At 28.1% G+C, this 13,482-nt stretch overlaps 1 protein-coding gene across 1 annotated transcript in view; it reads right to left on the bottom strand.

Moving 5' to 3' along the window:
• The window catches only part of LOC112688508 (cilia- and flagella-associated protein 58-like), a gene marked incomplete in the record, with an annotated part of 12,692 nt that extends 166 nt beyond the window's left edge, over positions 1-12,526 (bottom strand). The window contains 15 exon segments of the mRNA XM_025561750.1: positions 2,083-2,193; positions 2,282-2,506; positions 8,096-8,258; positions 9,136-9,308; positions 9,469-9,647; positions 9,719-9,827; positions 9,885-10,080; positions 10,160-10,298; positions 10,370-10,631; positions 10,729-10,866; positions 10,950-11,126; positions 11,195-11,366; positions 11,419-11,564; positions 11,627-11,830; positions 12,427-12,526. Of these exon segments, the coding sequence (XP_025417535.1) occupies positions 2,083-2,193; positions 2,282-2,506; positions 8,096-8,258; positions 9,136-9,308; positions 9,469-9,647; positions 9,719-9,827; positions 9,885-10,080; positions 10,160-10,298; positions 10,370-10,631; positions 10,729-10,866; positions 10,950-11,126; positions 11,195-11,366; positions 11,419-11,564; positions 11,627-11,830; positions 12,427-12,468 (2,436 nt within the window).
• Positions 12,527-13,482: the final 956 nt, after the last annotated feature.

The raw sequence follows: 13,482 nt of genomic DNA, 5'->3' as shown, positions 1-13,482 counted from the left end.
TGCACGATGCGATAACTAATGTTAATATTTTACATCGATGGTGTGCATTTGCCAACAATGCGATAGTAGGTGCTTATGGAATCCGTCGAACGAAAGTTTCTGATGCATATTAGGCCAAATAAATTCGAAATAACTTCGCCGTGGATCCACTGAATTACAGATCCCAAGATGAACACTTAATCACCAACCTAATCAAGCCTATGTTTTCATTGTTGCAACCAAAAAATAAGTACATATTCGTTACTCAAATATATTTCTATAATCAACATTTCCCCCCTCCCCCTATATTCGTAAAGTAAAAATAATATTTTCCATATTAAGAATATGTGGTTCTTCAGATCGAAAGAAAAATATTAAAAACTTGACACCATATAGCAGTAGTTCTCGACCGGGGTGACATGTCACCCAAGGGTTGGGGTTGTAAGGGTAACACTAAATCTCCACGGGAGAAGGAAAAAAATAAGAAAATAATAAATTTTAATAAAATCATATTATTATCACAACAGTCATGTAAATAACACACCTTTAAGTTTGTATCTTTATATATATTTATTATTCAGATTCAATAAACACGTGCACTATTATTATTAACGGGAAATTGCTGTATTATTGGTTATTTTATCGACTTAACCGGGGTCGTTAGTCAGTTATTTTACAGTCGCTAGATATGTATTATTATTATAAATATAACAAATATACAAATCATTAAAATTGTTCCTTTCTCTTTTGTTTTTTAATTTGCAAATTTATACTTTATAATATCAATGTTTATTGAACCCTGCAACTCATTAAATTTTAGATGTACTTATTATTTTTTTTTGTTATTTCAAGAATTATTCTAAAATACACAGTTAAGATTATTTATAATTTTTATGTTAGGGTGACGTGAGGTTTGATTCTAGTGGCTTAAGGTGACATGAATGAGAAAAGGATGAGAATCAATGCCATATAGTAATATATGTGTACAAATATAAAAACATTATATAGTTATAAGCTATCTATAGCAGGGGTGGCCAATAGGTCGATCGCGACGCTCTTTTGTATTTTCTTGACATTCTAATTTTTTCAGAAAACAAATAAAATATTAATTTTTTTTTTTTTTTTGTATTTCTGGTAAATATAAAAATTAGATTAGGAAGAAGGCAATAAATAACCATGAAAAACGAGATTATAGAATGATATCGAGTGACTATCGTAGAGTGAGAAATTCGTTGTTTCCTCAACGAACTTGATAGTGCAATGTGTTATCCAGTGATAGTAAATTTTACGGAAAAAATAATCAACTGTAGGGCTAGTAGGGAGGGTCATATGTCCGATATTGTTTTCCACTGTTATTTTTGATTTAAAGTAGATTTAAATCCTGCGTTAATTTTGAAATGCCCTATATTTTTTGTTTATTGACAACCTTTTTTTTTTTAGTCGATCGCGACAACCTAAAAATATCAGAGGTCGATCGAAAATTGGCCACCTCTGCTCTATGGACACATTATGGTTGAGTTCTCTACAAATTTGGCTTAAAAAAATCATTTATTCAAATTTATTCATACGAGTAATACATTTTTGAGCAAAATTCATTGCATTATTTGGTTTTAATATAATACTAATGTTATAAATTCACAGAAGAAACCGTTTTTAATTATGTCAGTTAACACAACGAAAAACCAATAACTTATGGTTCTTCGGTAGAAATCTATGTTTGTAATTACATAAGCATGTAGAAGACCAACATCAAAACGGACTGAACGAAAATGCCTTATTTTTATCGGTCTCTTCAGTGTCGTTATAAACGGTTAAACAATACAAGAACTGCTATTAGAAAAAAAATCAAAAGTTCGAATTGCATTGTCAAATAAGAAAAAGTAATAAAATAGCAAAATTTTAAGAATAACGAATTTCGTACGATTAAAAGTGCTATAAAGAAGTATAGATAACTATAAACCATTGCAGATATCAATCTTATTTGTGTTGGGAATAACTGTCCCGAATTATTTTCTTTTTCTTTTTTCTTTAATAAATTCGATTATATTAATGATATTGGAAAAAATGTATATTATAAAATAATAATAATAAAATAATGATTACCAATTCGTAGTATTTGTTTTTGAAATCATTTAAGTCTTTTTTTGCTCTCTCCAAGTCAAACATGTACTTTTTAGCGGTTTGACGACAGATAATTAACTCTCCAGATAAACTCTAATTATGTAGGCATTTTGTTTTATATGAAAAAAATAATAATTAGTCCATAGGTAATATCGAATCACTTTACTTAAATCAACGTTACCCTCATCTTGTCTTCTTTTTTCATTAGAGTCCTTTTGATATTGTTCATCTCCTTAAAGATATCTTTGCCCGGTAGCTTAACAAATTCGTCTTTCAGTTTTTCGTACCTATTTTGCATCTCTTGAACTTGTAAATCCTTGTCAAATAATCTGGTACATTGTTCGAGTAAACGTTTTTGAAGGATTTTCACTTTGACAGTCATCTCATAAGCCGGTGGATCAGTGTTCTGGATGATAATAATATTAATGTTTATCGTTATAGCTGAAATTATTTAACACGATGGCATAGCGTATTAGTGGGAATCTCAGAGTTTTTCGACAACAGACGGGAATTTTAAATTAGAACAAAGTATTATACCTACCAGTCCAGACGGGTTGTTCTGGGAACAACGATCCGCTACTACTTATTTGTTTAACGCTAATGAATATATTTTAAACTATTACGGAAATAGTAAATTAAACTCGTATAGAGACAGTACAAAAACCGGGTGTGCCGCACCCATGGGCCCCAAGGCTTACGTACATTTTGGGGGACCTCCTAGTCCTAGCCTAAAATAAACTACACTTTATAAATACACAATTATTTGATAATATCATATTATTATATTATTATAAAAATAAACTTTTTTTAAAATTCAGGTAAGGATGTTATAACATTTTAAAGTAATATAATATTTATATGACATTGAGTCCATTGAGTATTTGAGTAGGCATACAACATACCTACCAAAACTACTTAAATACATTTACTACATAAATATGTAGTGAAGTATAATATACAACAATTGTAGGTACCTATTTAATTTGATATATATATACAGTAATCCCTCGTTATCCGCAGAGGTTATGTTCCAGCAAACCTGCATGGATAGCGAATCCGCGGATAACGAGACCATAAATCAATGTAAAAAGGGAGGTTAGGTTAAATTTTTTTTAATTTTAAAAATTAATTATTAATTAATTAATAATTTTTAATTCCTACAACTAATTTATTTATTATCTATCGTATTTTTTCTTATTTTTTACGTATTTTTCGATCACTAGGTTCATTCATTTTTTACGTTCTAGCAAGTGACGCTACAGTATCACCACTTTTTAATTTATTCAAAATTTCAATTTTTTGAATGAGTAATAAAACATTTCTTCTCTTTTTTATTGACATTTTACATTGAGAAGCCATTTAAAAATATTTTCACTACTAAATTTATTAAACACTGCTGTACACGTGTCACGCACAAATATCATCTTACAACTGAGCAATTGACGATTATTAATCGTGCAGGTGTAGATAACCTTTTGTGTTTTATCTGCAATAAGTATAAGTATGTATAATGTATATGTGTTATACCTATAGCGACAAAACAACAATTATCTACAATTATTGTCAAAAATAAATTTCTACAGTGTTCGTGTAATAACGGTAAAACTTTATCGCAATCGCATTAAAAATATGTTATCGTGGACCCAACCGCGGATAACGAGGGATTACTGTATATATTATACACTAACTGATGTGAAACGTGTTTTAAAATCTAAAAAAAATGATACTTATGAATAAGACGTACTACAAAAATAAATCCTAGGAAGATGCCTAATATAATTACCGCACACGGGCCTCTTATTTTGTAGTTGCGGCACTGTATAGAGATGAAAATTAATAGACCTACAGTGAGAGCTGTTCTAAGGATTTTTAGAGCCTAGGGAAAATCGGTTCGGGGACCCCTCATCATCAAAATAATATACGAGTATGATAAAAAAAATATACACCAAGTTTGCAAAATGTTGGTAAATAGAGTTTTTTAAACTTCAAAAGCAAAGTCATTTAACTGCGTCGTTACAATGAAATACATTTTTAATAACTTCTGAACAATGTTTTATTAGTTACCATATTTAATACACATTTAATTTATTTCTAGATATATAATAAACAGCTTCATAAAATAAGAATTTCCATGTTAATCGAATTAAAGATTAGGATTAAATTAATTATGAACAATCTATTATTTTTAAGATTAATTTTAGTTTTATTACTTTATTATGCACTTAAAAATTATTTCATAGTTTAAATCAAAATCTTATTTTTCTAGCTTTTTTTTAGTAAAGATATTTATAACTTCTTCATTATCAATAGTCTTGGCCAACTCATGTTCACCGGGAAGAAATATTAAATAATTCAGACGGCTCTGTTTTATTTTCGAACGTAAATAACTTTTTATTCATTTTAATTTACTATAAGATCGTTCTTCTGTTGATACGTGGGTATGGTAACATGTATTCGAAAATAAATACATAATTTATGTAGTATATTTGGATATAATGATATTATTCTTCACACTTTGGCAATAATCATAACAAATTACAACTATTTAGAAATTAATATAACTGAAATTCTGAAATTGTATATTAGCGCTTAAATATAAATATTAATATAAATTAATATTGTTTAATTAAATTTATTCATATTTTTTAAAGAAAAATTGTTTAGAAATAATATATTAACAGGTTAAGCGCTACGTAGGATCTCTAGATCCTTCATATGACTTGTCAAAATGATTCTTATCAAATTTAGTAAGTTTGTCTAAAAATGTTTTCACATTTCAGCAAGAAGAAAGACAATTATCAATTTTTATCACATATTAACTATTGATTAACTTTCTTACCGGAATTGAATGCACACATAAAAAATATGAAGGATCTTAGAACCCTACATGGCGTTAATGACAAGTGTAGGGTCATTAGATCCTTCATTCAATTTTTAGTGTTATCTTTAATGGGTAACGCCGAGTATTTTTAATCAATCTGGAATTTAAGAGGGGGCCTTTTAAATTAGTTTTTAGCCTAGGGCTAAATGGTCCTATTACCCCTTTCTCTTTGCTATGGTCCTATGTTCAGTATTTGAATGAATAAAATTAATATTATACGTTTCAAATTCTGTGTGAAACATGGAATGTGTTGGTATTATTATGATGAGTTTTTTTTTTTTTTTTTTTTTTTTTTTTACATGATTTTGAACAAAATTAGTAGTCCAACCATTCTCAAATAAAAAATAAAAGGTAGGAAATTAATTTTCTTGATGGTACATTTGGGAAATAATTTATAAATTTCTCAACAGTTCTCTGAATTATTAAAAAAAAAACAAAGTTAAAATGTAAAAAAATTAAATTTTAACCGATAATTGAACCTTAACCACAAATAGTCACGTATTACTTTGTCATGTTTTTTTTATTTATTTTTTTTTGAGACTGTGTACACAACTTGGACCAGAAAAATTGCATAAAAATTCAGCATAACCATAAGGAAATTTTGAGAGGAAATATTGTTTAGTTGGTATTCTGAATTTTGCGAATTTCCAAACAGTTTTTTAATAATTGCAAAAATTATACGAAAAATTATAAAAATATGGCAAAATGTACCTACAGCATTTAAGTTTTTCGACAAAATAGAATTTTTGTTTTTTTGTTACTCAAAAAATAATAACCGTAGAGACAAAAAATTGTCACTGAATGCCTATATCCAGAGCTTGAAATCGATTTCAAATCTTGATTTCTCAAATCAAAATTGAAAAAAATGAATATCGATATTTGAAAACAAAAACCAAATTGCAAAAAATAAATATCAATATTTGAAATCAAAATCGAAACTAAAAAAAACTAATATTATATCACCATTTGCTATAGATGGTATAATTTTCAAAAGATTTTTTTGGAGTTATTTATAGACAATTTTAATGTTCATGTTTTCTTATAATTTTTTGGAAATAGCGATCAATTAATTTAAAAAAAATAGTCTTGAAAAATAATACATAGTTCTTCACAACTTTATATGAGTGATTAAAGAAAACAATTTACGAGCGTTAAATTAAAATTCTTGAAATTTTCAATTTATATTCTTTAAGCTTGAATTTTTGATACATATTTATTCTTATATAATTTTTTTGTAGAAAAAAAATTTAAATTACTGGAAATTAGTAAAAATGATTTATAATCGTTACAAAATTAAATATTGATGTAATTGGTTATTTGAACAAATTTCCAATAAACGATATTAGTTATTTGACACATTTTATAGTTCCTAAATATTTTAATGAAGTTTATGCTGTTTATAGGTACTTGAAATGTTCGATTTACCCAAATTTTAGATGTCTTTTCTCTTTAGAATGTTTAAGTTTTAACCTACCTTATTAAAAAAATTGGCTGTTTTACTATATCAACCATCTTTAGAAATATAAGCTGATTCATCCAACCCTATATCTCGTCCAATCATAGAATTTCACCCAACCTAGAAGTCTCACCTTTATTATTTATTTATTTTTTTCATTAGTCTCAGGAAATCAACAAGATGTCCACTATTTACGCTTTCCCGTGTAATATTTCTAAAATGTAATACAAATAACTATATATGATATATTAAAGAGTCCGAAAAATATAACACTGATCTTGATATCAAGTAAACACCGGACATAAATAAAATTACTATCATGATTTACAAGGATCAATGAATTTAAGGTTTCAACGTTACTTTTTTTTTATGTGAACACTTTTTTTTGTATCAAAATTCAATTTTTGATAAAAAATTGGATATTAATAGTACGTAGAAATAGCTTTTAGATCGGTTATATCCCTTAGTGTGATGTAAATGAGAAACAATGACCTGGAAATATTGATGAAAATATTGAAGTATATTATGTAAGCAAAATTAGGCCTATACAGATTATATACCTTTATATTTCTGAATAAAAAATTGTGTAACATGGTCTTTAAGAATTAATAAATAATTGAAAAACGAAATATTATTTGTATCTTTTACCATGTATTAAAGAGTATACTATATAAAGTTAGTTATCACGGAATAGTGATAACGATTTCGGGTTGTCCGTATCGCTACATGCGTCGGCTTATCGATAGTAAGATATCACCAAGAACAATAAATGTACTCGGACATCTGCTGTACAATATAGTAATGATAATGATAATAATAATTAGAGCGCGGATTTCTATGCAATCGCATATTTTTTTCCTTTCATTATTTTTGGATTTTTGTCAGTTATCTCCACGAATCATCATAATTTGAAGCTAATGGTGAAATTTTTTTTTTGCATATTTCTGCATATTTAGAGGTTATTGCATATTTTTGCATATTTTGACAAAATTCAAAATTTATTGTGTATTGAAGTGAAAATTTAAAAAAAAAATGTATAAAATAATATTTTGTCTAATAGAAAAATTAAAAATAAATTTCATAGTCACTAAATAATAATAATATATATATATATATTTAGTTATAAAAATAAATAATTGATAACGACGTAAACTTAATTGCTCTTGCTGTGTCAATCAATTATCGACATACCACTTGCTTCAAATATGCCCCAATAACTTCGGTTGACATCGAGGGTTCGTTTTCATTCTTTAAAAATATGTTAACCGATAAACGACATAGCTTCACAGAAGATAAACTTGAAATGCATATGATTATTTACTTTAATAATAAATAAAATTTTAAAAATAAATTAAGTTCAGAAAATTCCCTAAATTTTTTTGTATTAAGTATTTAAGTAATTAGTTTTTATAAGTTGAATTATAAATTTTAAATAAATAAAAAATTCTTGCATACTTTTAGCATATTTTCATAATTTTGACTGCATATTTTTTTACATATTTTCATGATTTTGACTGCATATTTTTTGCATATTTTCATGATTTTTACTGCATATTATATGGCATATTTCGATACTTTTAAGTGCATACAAATCCGCGCTCTAATAATAATAATAATAAATAATTCGTTCGCGGACGAATTTTGGATAACGGGATTACTTTTAAAAGTCTCCAGCGGTGTACGTTTGTGGGTTTTAGTAGGATATCTTCCAGAGCTCGACACTTCAAACGTTCCCGATTTAATTTGTGTTCATATTTGAGTACTTCACCTCTTATATCGTTTACTTCCGACAGGTTTTTCGTCAGCAAACCCTTTTGCATGCTACCGGTTACATACGCATTACATCGAATATGTATTTTGTTAAAAATTTAATACTTATATTTAAAATGATTTGTGTATGCACCTCCACATAATTTGTATTTTATAATGTTAAGCATAAGTAGTAAATTTAATTTACTTTAAACTAGTGTTTTCTAAGCAAATTTATTCTATCGTTCAGTAAAACAATATTCAATTAAATTATTTGTATGTAACGAAAAAAAAAAAACTGGTTCATGAGAAACAATATAATTATCTAAAAAAACGTATAACTTTTTTTTCGTATCGTATAAAATAAAAACGGTTATTTTGATTAAGAATCGAATTAAAATCCATGAATAAGTTGAAATCATGACTGTAAAATGATAAATAATTTTCGATGGTTTAAAGTTTTTAATTAGAATCAAAGAAAACGGTAAGTTCGAAGTGGACGACAATGATATTTCGATTCCATAATTCGATCATCGTGTATTATTAATGTTACATTTATCGTCTTTATCGATCACCGTGGGATTAATGTGTGTTACATCGCAATTTTTTTTTAGAAATCATCGTTATTTGAATAGTTCGATTATTGCAATACGTTTCATATTTCGATTTTAAACCCATTAATTAAATTTATTGTACTACACATTTTAACCAATTGCCGTTTAATACAGGTTCTAGGTGTTTGCCCGGTTGTTATAGATTGGTGCCGAAGTAATTAGTTTTCTGTGCGTTTGCACACACATGCATGTGTGTACTGGTATGGACATAACGTATTAATGAAAAATTAATTTACATGTTTGGCATTTATCCAAACCATGAGTATGCACACATTTATAATAATAATAATAATAATAATATATTGTTTTTAACAGATATGATAACTATCGATCACCTCAGACGCTTTACTTCCAATTTCAGCAATCTAATGTCCTCGATCCTTTTGTTGTACTCTGCTTCTCCCTTGCTCAAAGTCGTCCTTAATATGTCATTAACATCTTTCTGTTTTAATAACTCTTCGTTGCGTAAATTCATTTGATTTACGAGTTTGTTTTTGTCTTTGTTGGCCTGCATTAAATGTAAACTTTAACAACGTGAAAATGTATACTATTACCATTCAACTTAATGCAATGAAAAAAATGCACTTATTCATAAATTTCAGTAGGCATATCTCATTCAAAACGAGAAAAAAAATATATAAAACTGGGTTAAAGCCTTTTTCCCTCACTTCATCATTCTGTTTCTGAAGTATCTCAATTTTTTTTTTCAATGTTTTTAATGTTGTGGTTATCGACTTTTCATCTTCATTTTTTTTCTTTAATAAATTTGACATTTCTTCAACTTTGGTCTCGAATTCATCGATTTCCTGTTGACATCTTTGTAGTTCTTTTTCGGTTTGCTTTAATGCTGAAACGTTTAATGTAGTTTTAACAAAAAATTATATTGATAAGATCATTTACTTTCTTCGATGGATTTACCTGTGTCTTTTTTCGTCAACTGCACTTCTTTGTATGCCACATATTCTTTCTGCTGTTCAAGTTGTTGTGAGATCATTTTTATTTTATCTTTCATTTCGTCTTTTTCATCCTAAAAACATTCAGATTAACGAAATGCTCTATTCGACAGTATTTTCAAAACACAAACTTTAACTTCCGACAGATTTTTTGAAAATAGAATTTTTTCCGATTTTACTATATGTAAATCATGATCTTGTTCTTTTATCTTGTCACTCCAATGATTAACTTCTTTTTTTAATTTTTCTATTTCTAAATCTTTGCGGTTCACATTGACTGAGTCTTCGTGCACTTTGTGTCGTAGAGTAACTATTTCATGGTGTAACCTATGTGTATAAAATCAAGTAAGTAAAAACAAAAAACATTTTATTAAATTATTTTATCTTAAGACGCAGAAGTCATTACTTTTCTGTATTTTTTTTAAACATAGTTTTCTCTTGATCTAATTTATCGATATACTTTTGTGCATCGCTAAATTCAGTTTCCAAAACTCGGAACGCTGACTCTTTGATATTCATTTTTTCAGTGTATGAGATTATTTGTTCTACAACAAAATTATATCAGTCTTAATAAAATATGAAAACAAACAAAAAAGTGAGACATGTTATCATTTACCATTGATTTTAATTAGGTTTTTTTCAAGTAACTTCTTTTCCCTTTCTGATAGCTCTAACGCACTTTTAAGTTTATCATTGTCTACTTGTAGCACATTTAAATTTCGTTTCAAAATAGCTATATGATTTTCGGCATCTTTTTTTATTCCCATAATTTTTTCCATCTCCTCCATAGTTTCTTGTCGCTTTCTTACCGATGTTTCGTGGGTTGCAATTAAACGTGTGAGTTCAGACTGAACCCTTAGTAGCTCACTTTCTTGAAACTAATGTTTTAAGTAAAATGATAACAGAGTATAAATTATGTTAACAAGATTAGTTTTTGTACTTAGACTGAGAAAAATAATAATATGATTGACGTACAGATATTTTATCTTGAAGTCTATTTATTTCTTTCATGTTGTCGGCTCTTAGTTCAGTTTTAATTCTTAATTCTCTATTAAGTTTTTTTATCTGTTTGTCGTAAGACGTATTTTTCGTACTCAAATTATTGTTCACTATCTAAAACCGAAAAACGAAGTGATTAATCATAAAAAAATCGTTTGGGGAAAAAAAAATAAATAAAAATTGAACTTTAATATTACTTTTAAGTCTTTTAATGTTTCATTGAGTTTTTCCATATTTGTTTCGGATTTTTTGAAATTGTTCTTAACTATGCCTAATTCGATTTTGATTTTTTCCATTTGATCGTGATCACCTTTTATACGATCCTCCAATTTTTCCTTGGTCTTTATTTCTTTTACAAGGTTATTACTTTGAGCCTTAGAAATAATACGGGAAATAATTAATGATAAAACTAATAATACGGAAGTTGACAACGTTTTCTTACGGCTAAATCAGCTTCAAGATTTCTGACATTATACTCGGCGGCATCCAGTTCTTTTTTTAACGATTCACAGAGATTATCAAGACGCTTGTTTTCAGCGTCTATTCTAGTCAGTTCTCGCTTTGTTCTTGTTAGCTCTAATTGACTCGTATCACCTTGGCCCATTGAAGAAAACCTAAAAAAACAAATCCTAGAAACTTGCAAGGAAAAAAACACAAAAATATTACAAGCTTTCTTCTTCCATTTGTTTGTTTTTTACGTCCAATTCATTTTTTAAAGTCTTTATCTGTGCAAGTAAATTATCATTTGACTCTTGGATGATTTGTTCCCGTAGATTGGAAGCATCCAGCATACAGTGTGCAGAGTTTAATTCCTATTGAAATGTTTACTGAGTATACAGTGTTAGGAGATTGAAAAAAAAATCATCTTCAAAACCTCTTTAAGATTATCCATTGATTTCTGTTCCAACACTATGGATTGTTTTATTTCTGGCATCAATTGTCGATAGTTGTCCATGACTCGTAAGAGCGAGTTCTTATCTTCGATGCATTTTATGGTCCCTTCTCCGAGTTTCCGAACAGCCGCCCACAGATGAGCGAGCGCATCTGTGAGCGGCGGTTCCGTAGCAAACTCAAGAGCCTGAAATGATTAAATGTTATAACACATATCAGTAGTGTGTTTACAGCATGATGTGAGGAGATATTGGTTAATTTACTCCCCTGGGAAGTTTTAAAAATTTGTTTATGCATGAGTTATAAACGTAATTTACATCGATTTTTTTAAATGTATAAGAAAGATTAATACAAATTTTGGATATTATGTACTCTGTATTAAAACGATAGTTCATATATCTAATATAATTTATGGATTAGGTTTGAATGTATAGTTAGGAAATTGTACTTAAAACAGACAAAAACATTATTATTATTGTATTATAATTCGTAACATTTTTTTTTTAATTACGTTCCGAAAAACAGAATTTGTTACATCATTCGATCAAATTTGCAATCAAATTACGAAAATTTATTCACCAAGTAAACTGTAGTGTAATATAATATGAATCCTAGTATAAATATAATTTATATTATAAATGGTAATATTGGTTAACATAGGTAATATTTTCCATATATCATTGACTCCCTAGATAATTTCTAAATACGTCATCTCACATATGTATGTGTGTATGTATGTATTATTAGTGAATATAAAAAAAAATTATACAATTCTATACTCACGTGCTTGTACTCGACTTCGGGTTTCTTGATGTCGATTTCCATTTCACGAATGAATCGCGATATCGGTATAAGGACTTCTTATACCGAGACATTTTAAAGTAGTCAAGGTTACGCGTCGCGTCGGCTTGATCGAATGCTAGGAAAACTTCACGTCATGATGGTAATATTTTATTATATTTTTGTCTTGTGTTATTTCAGTTTATGGCGTGTGACGTACGGGGCTATGCTACTAGCAATATTATCATGTTTCGTAACATTCCGTTTAAAATATCCACTCGTTTCCTATTGCGAATTTATTGTATTATGTTGATATGAAGTGGGGATAGGAGAGGTTGAGGATGAGGGCGAGGCAATGGTGTCGATCGAAATCCTTTGTACTTGGTGCAATTTCATACGTGGATATTTGTATAAGGTCGAATGAATACCTCCGGAAGAACCCAAACAATCTATTTTTCCCTCCAAGAAAATCCTTTTTTATTGTTACAATTTGAAAACGCAATAAAAACACATTTTCGTTAATACTCCTTGTCACGAGTAAGTTGTTTGCTTACTTAGAAAAATGAAATATTTGTACTCTTCAAATTATGACCAACAGTTATAAGATGGTATTTTACATGGTTGGTCGATTTGAATAATCTGATATAAACTTATTTTGAATTTTTAGTACGCGTTTATTCAATACAATAAAATTAACCGGAGCAAATTAAAAAATAATATCATCTTAAAAGTAAGTTATTTGTGTACAAATTATATTGTTCAATTGAACATTACAAAGTTAGGCGAATAAAATGTCCAAAAGACTATTAAAATTGTTCTTAACCTTAATCTTTAGTGAATTTTCAAATGTTGAAACGGGTGTTTCCGTTTCCTAAAGTAGCAATTTATTCCGTACATATTCTTTTCCGTCAAGGTTGATAACGCTTAATTGATCTTACCATTATTGCAGAATTTCAGGATATTATAATTCTAGAATAAATTACATTATATGATGATATCAAATTATATTTAAAAATTTATTTCCATCATATCACAAGAATTATTTTATTGATTTGTTAG

This window comes from Sipha flava, unplaced genomic scaffold (genome assembly GCF_003268045.1).
Source record: "Sipha flava isolate LNK unplaced genomic scaffold, YSA_version1 110_pilon_pilon, whole genome shotgun sequence".
Classification (NCBI taxonomy): Eukaryota; Metazoa; Arthropoda; class Insecta; order Hemiptera; family Aphididae; genus Sipha; species Sipha flava.
The sequence above is the reverse complement of the archived record's forward strand: the minus strand, read 5'-3'. Positions and strand labels throughout refer to the sequence as shown.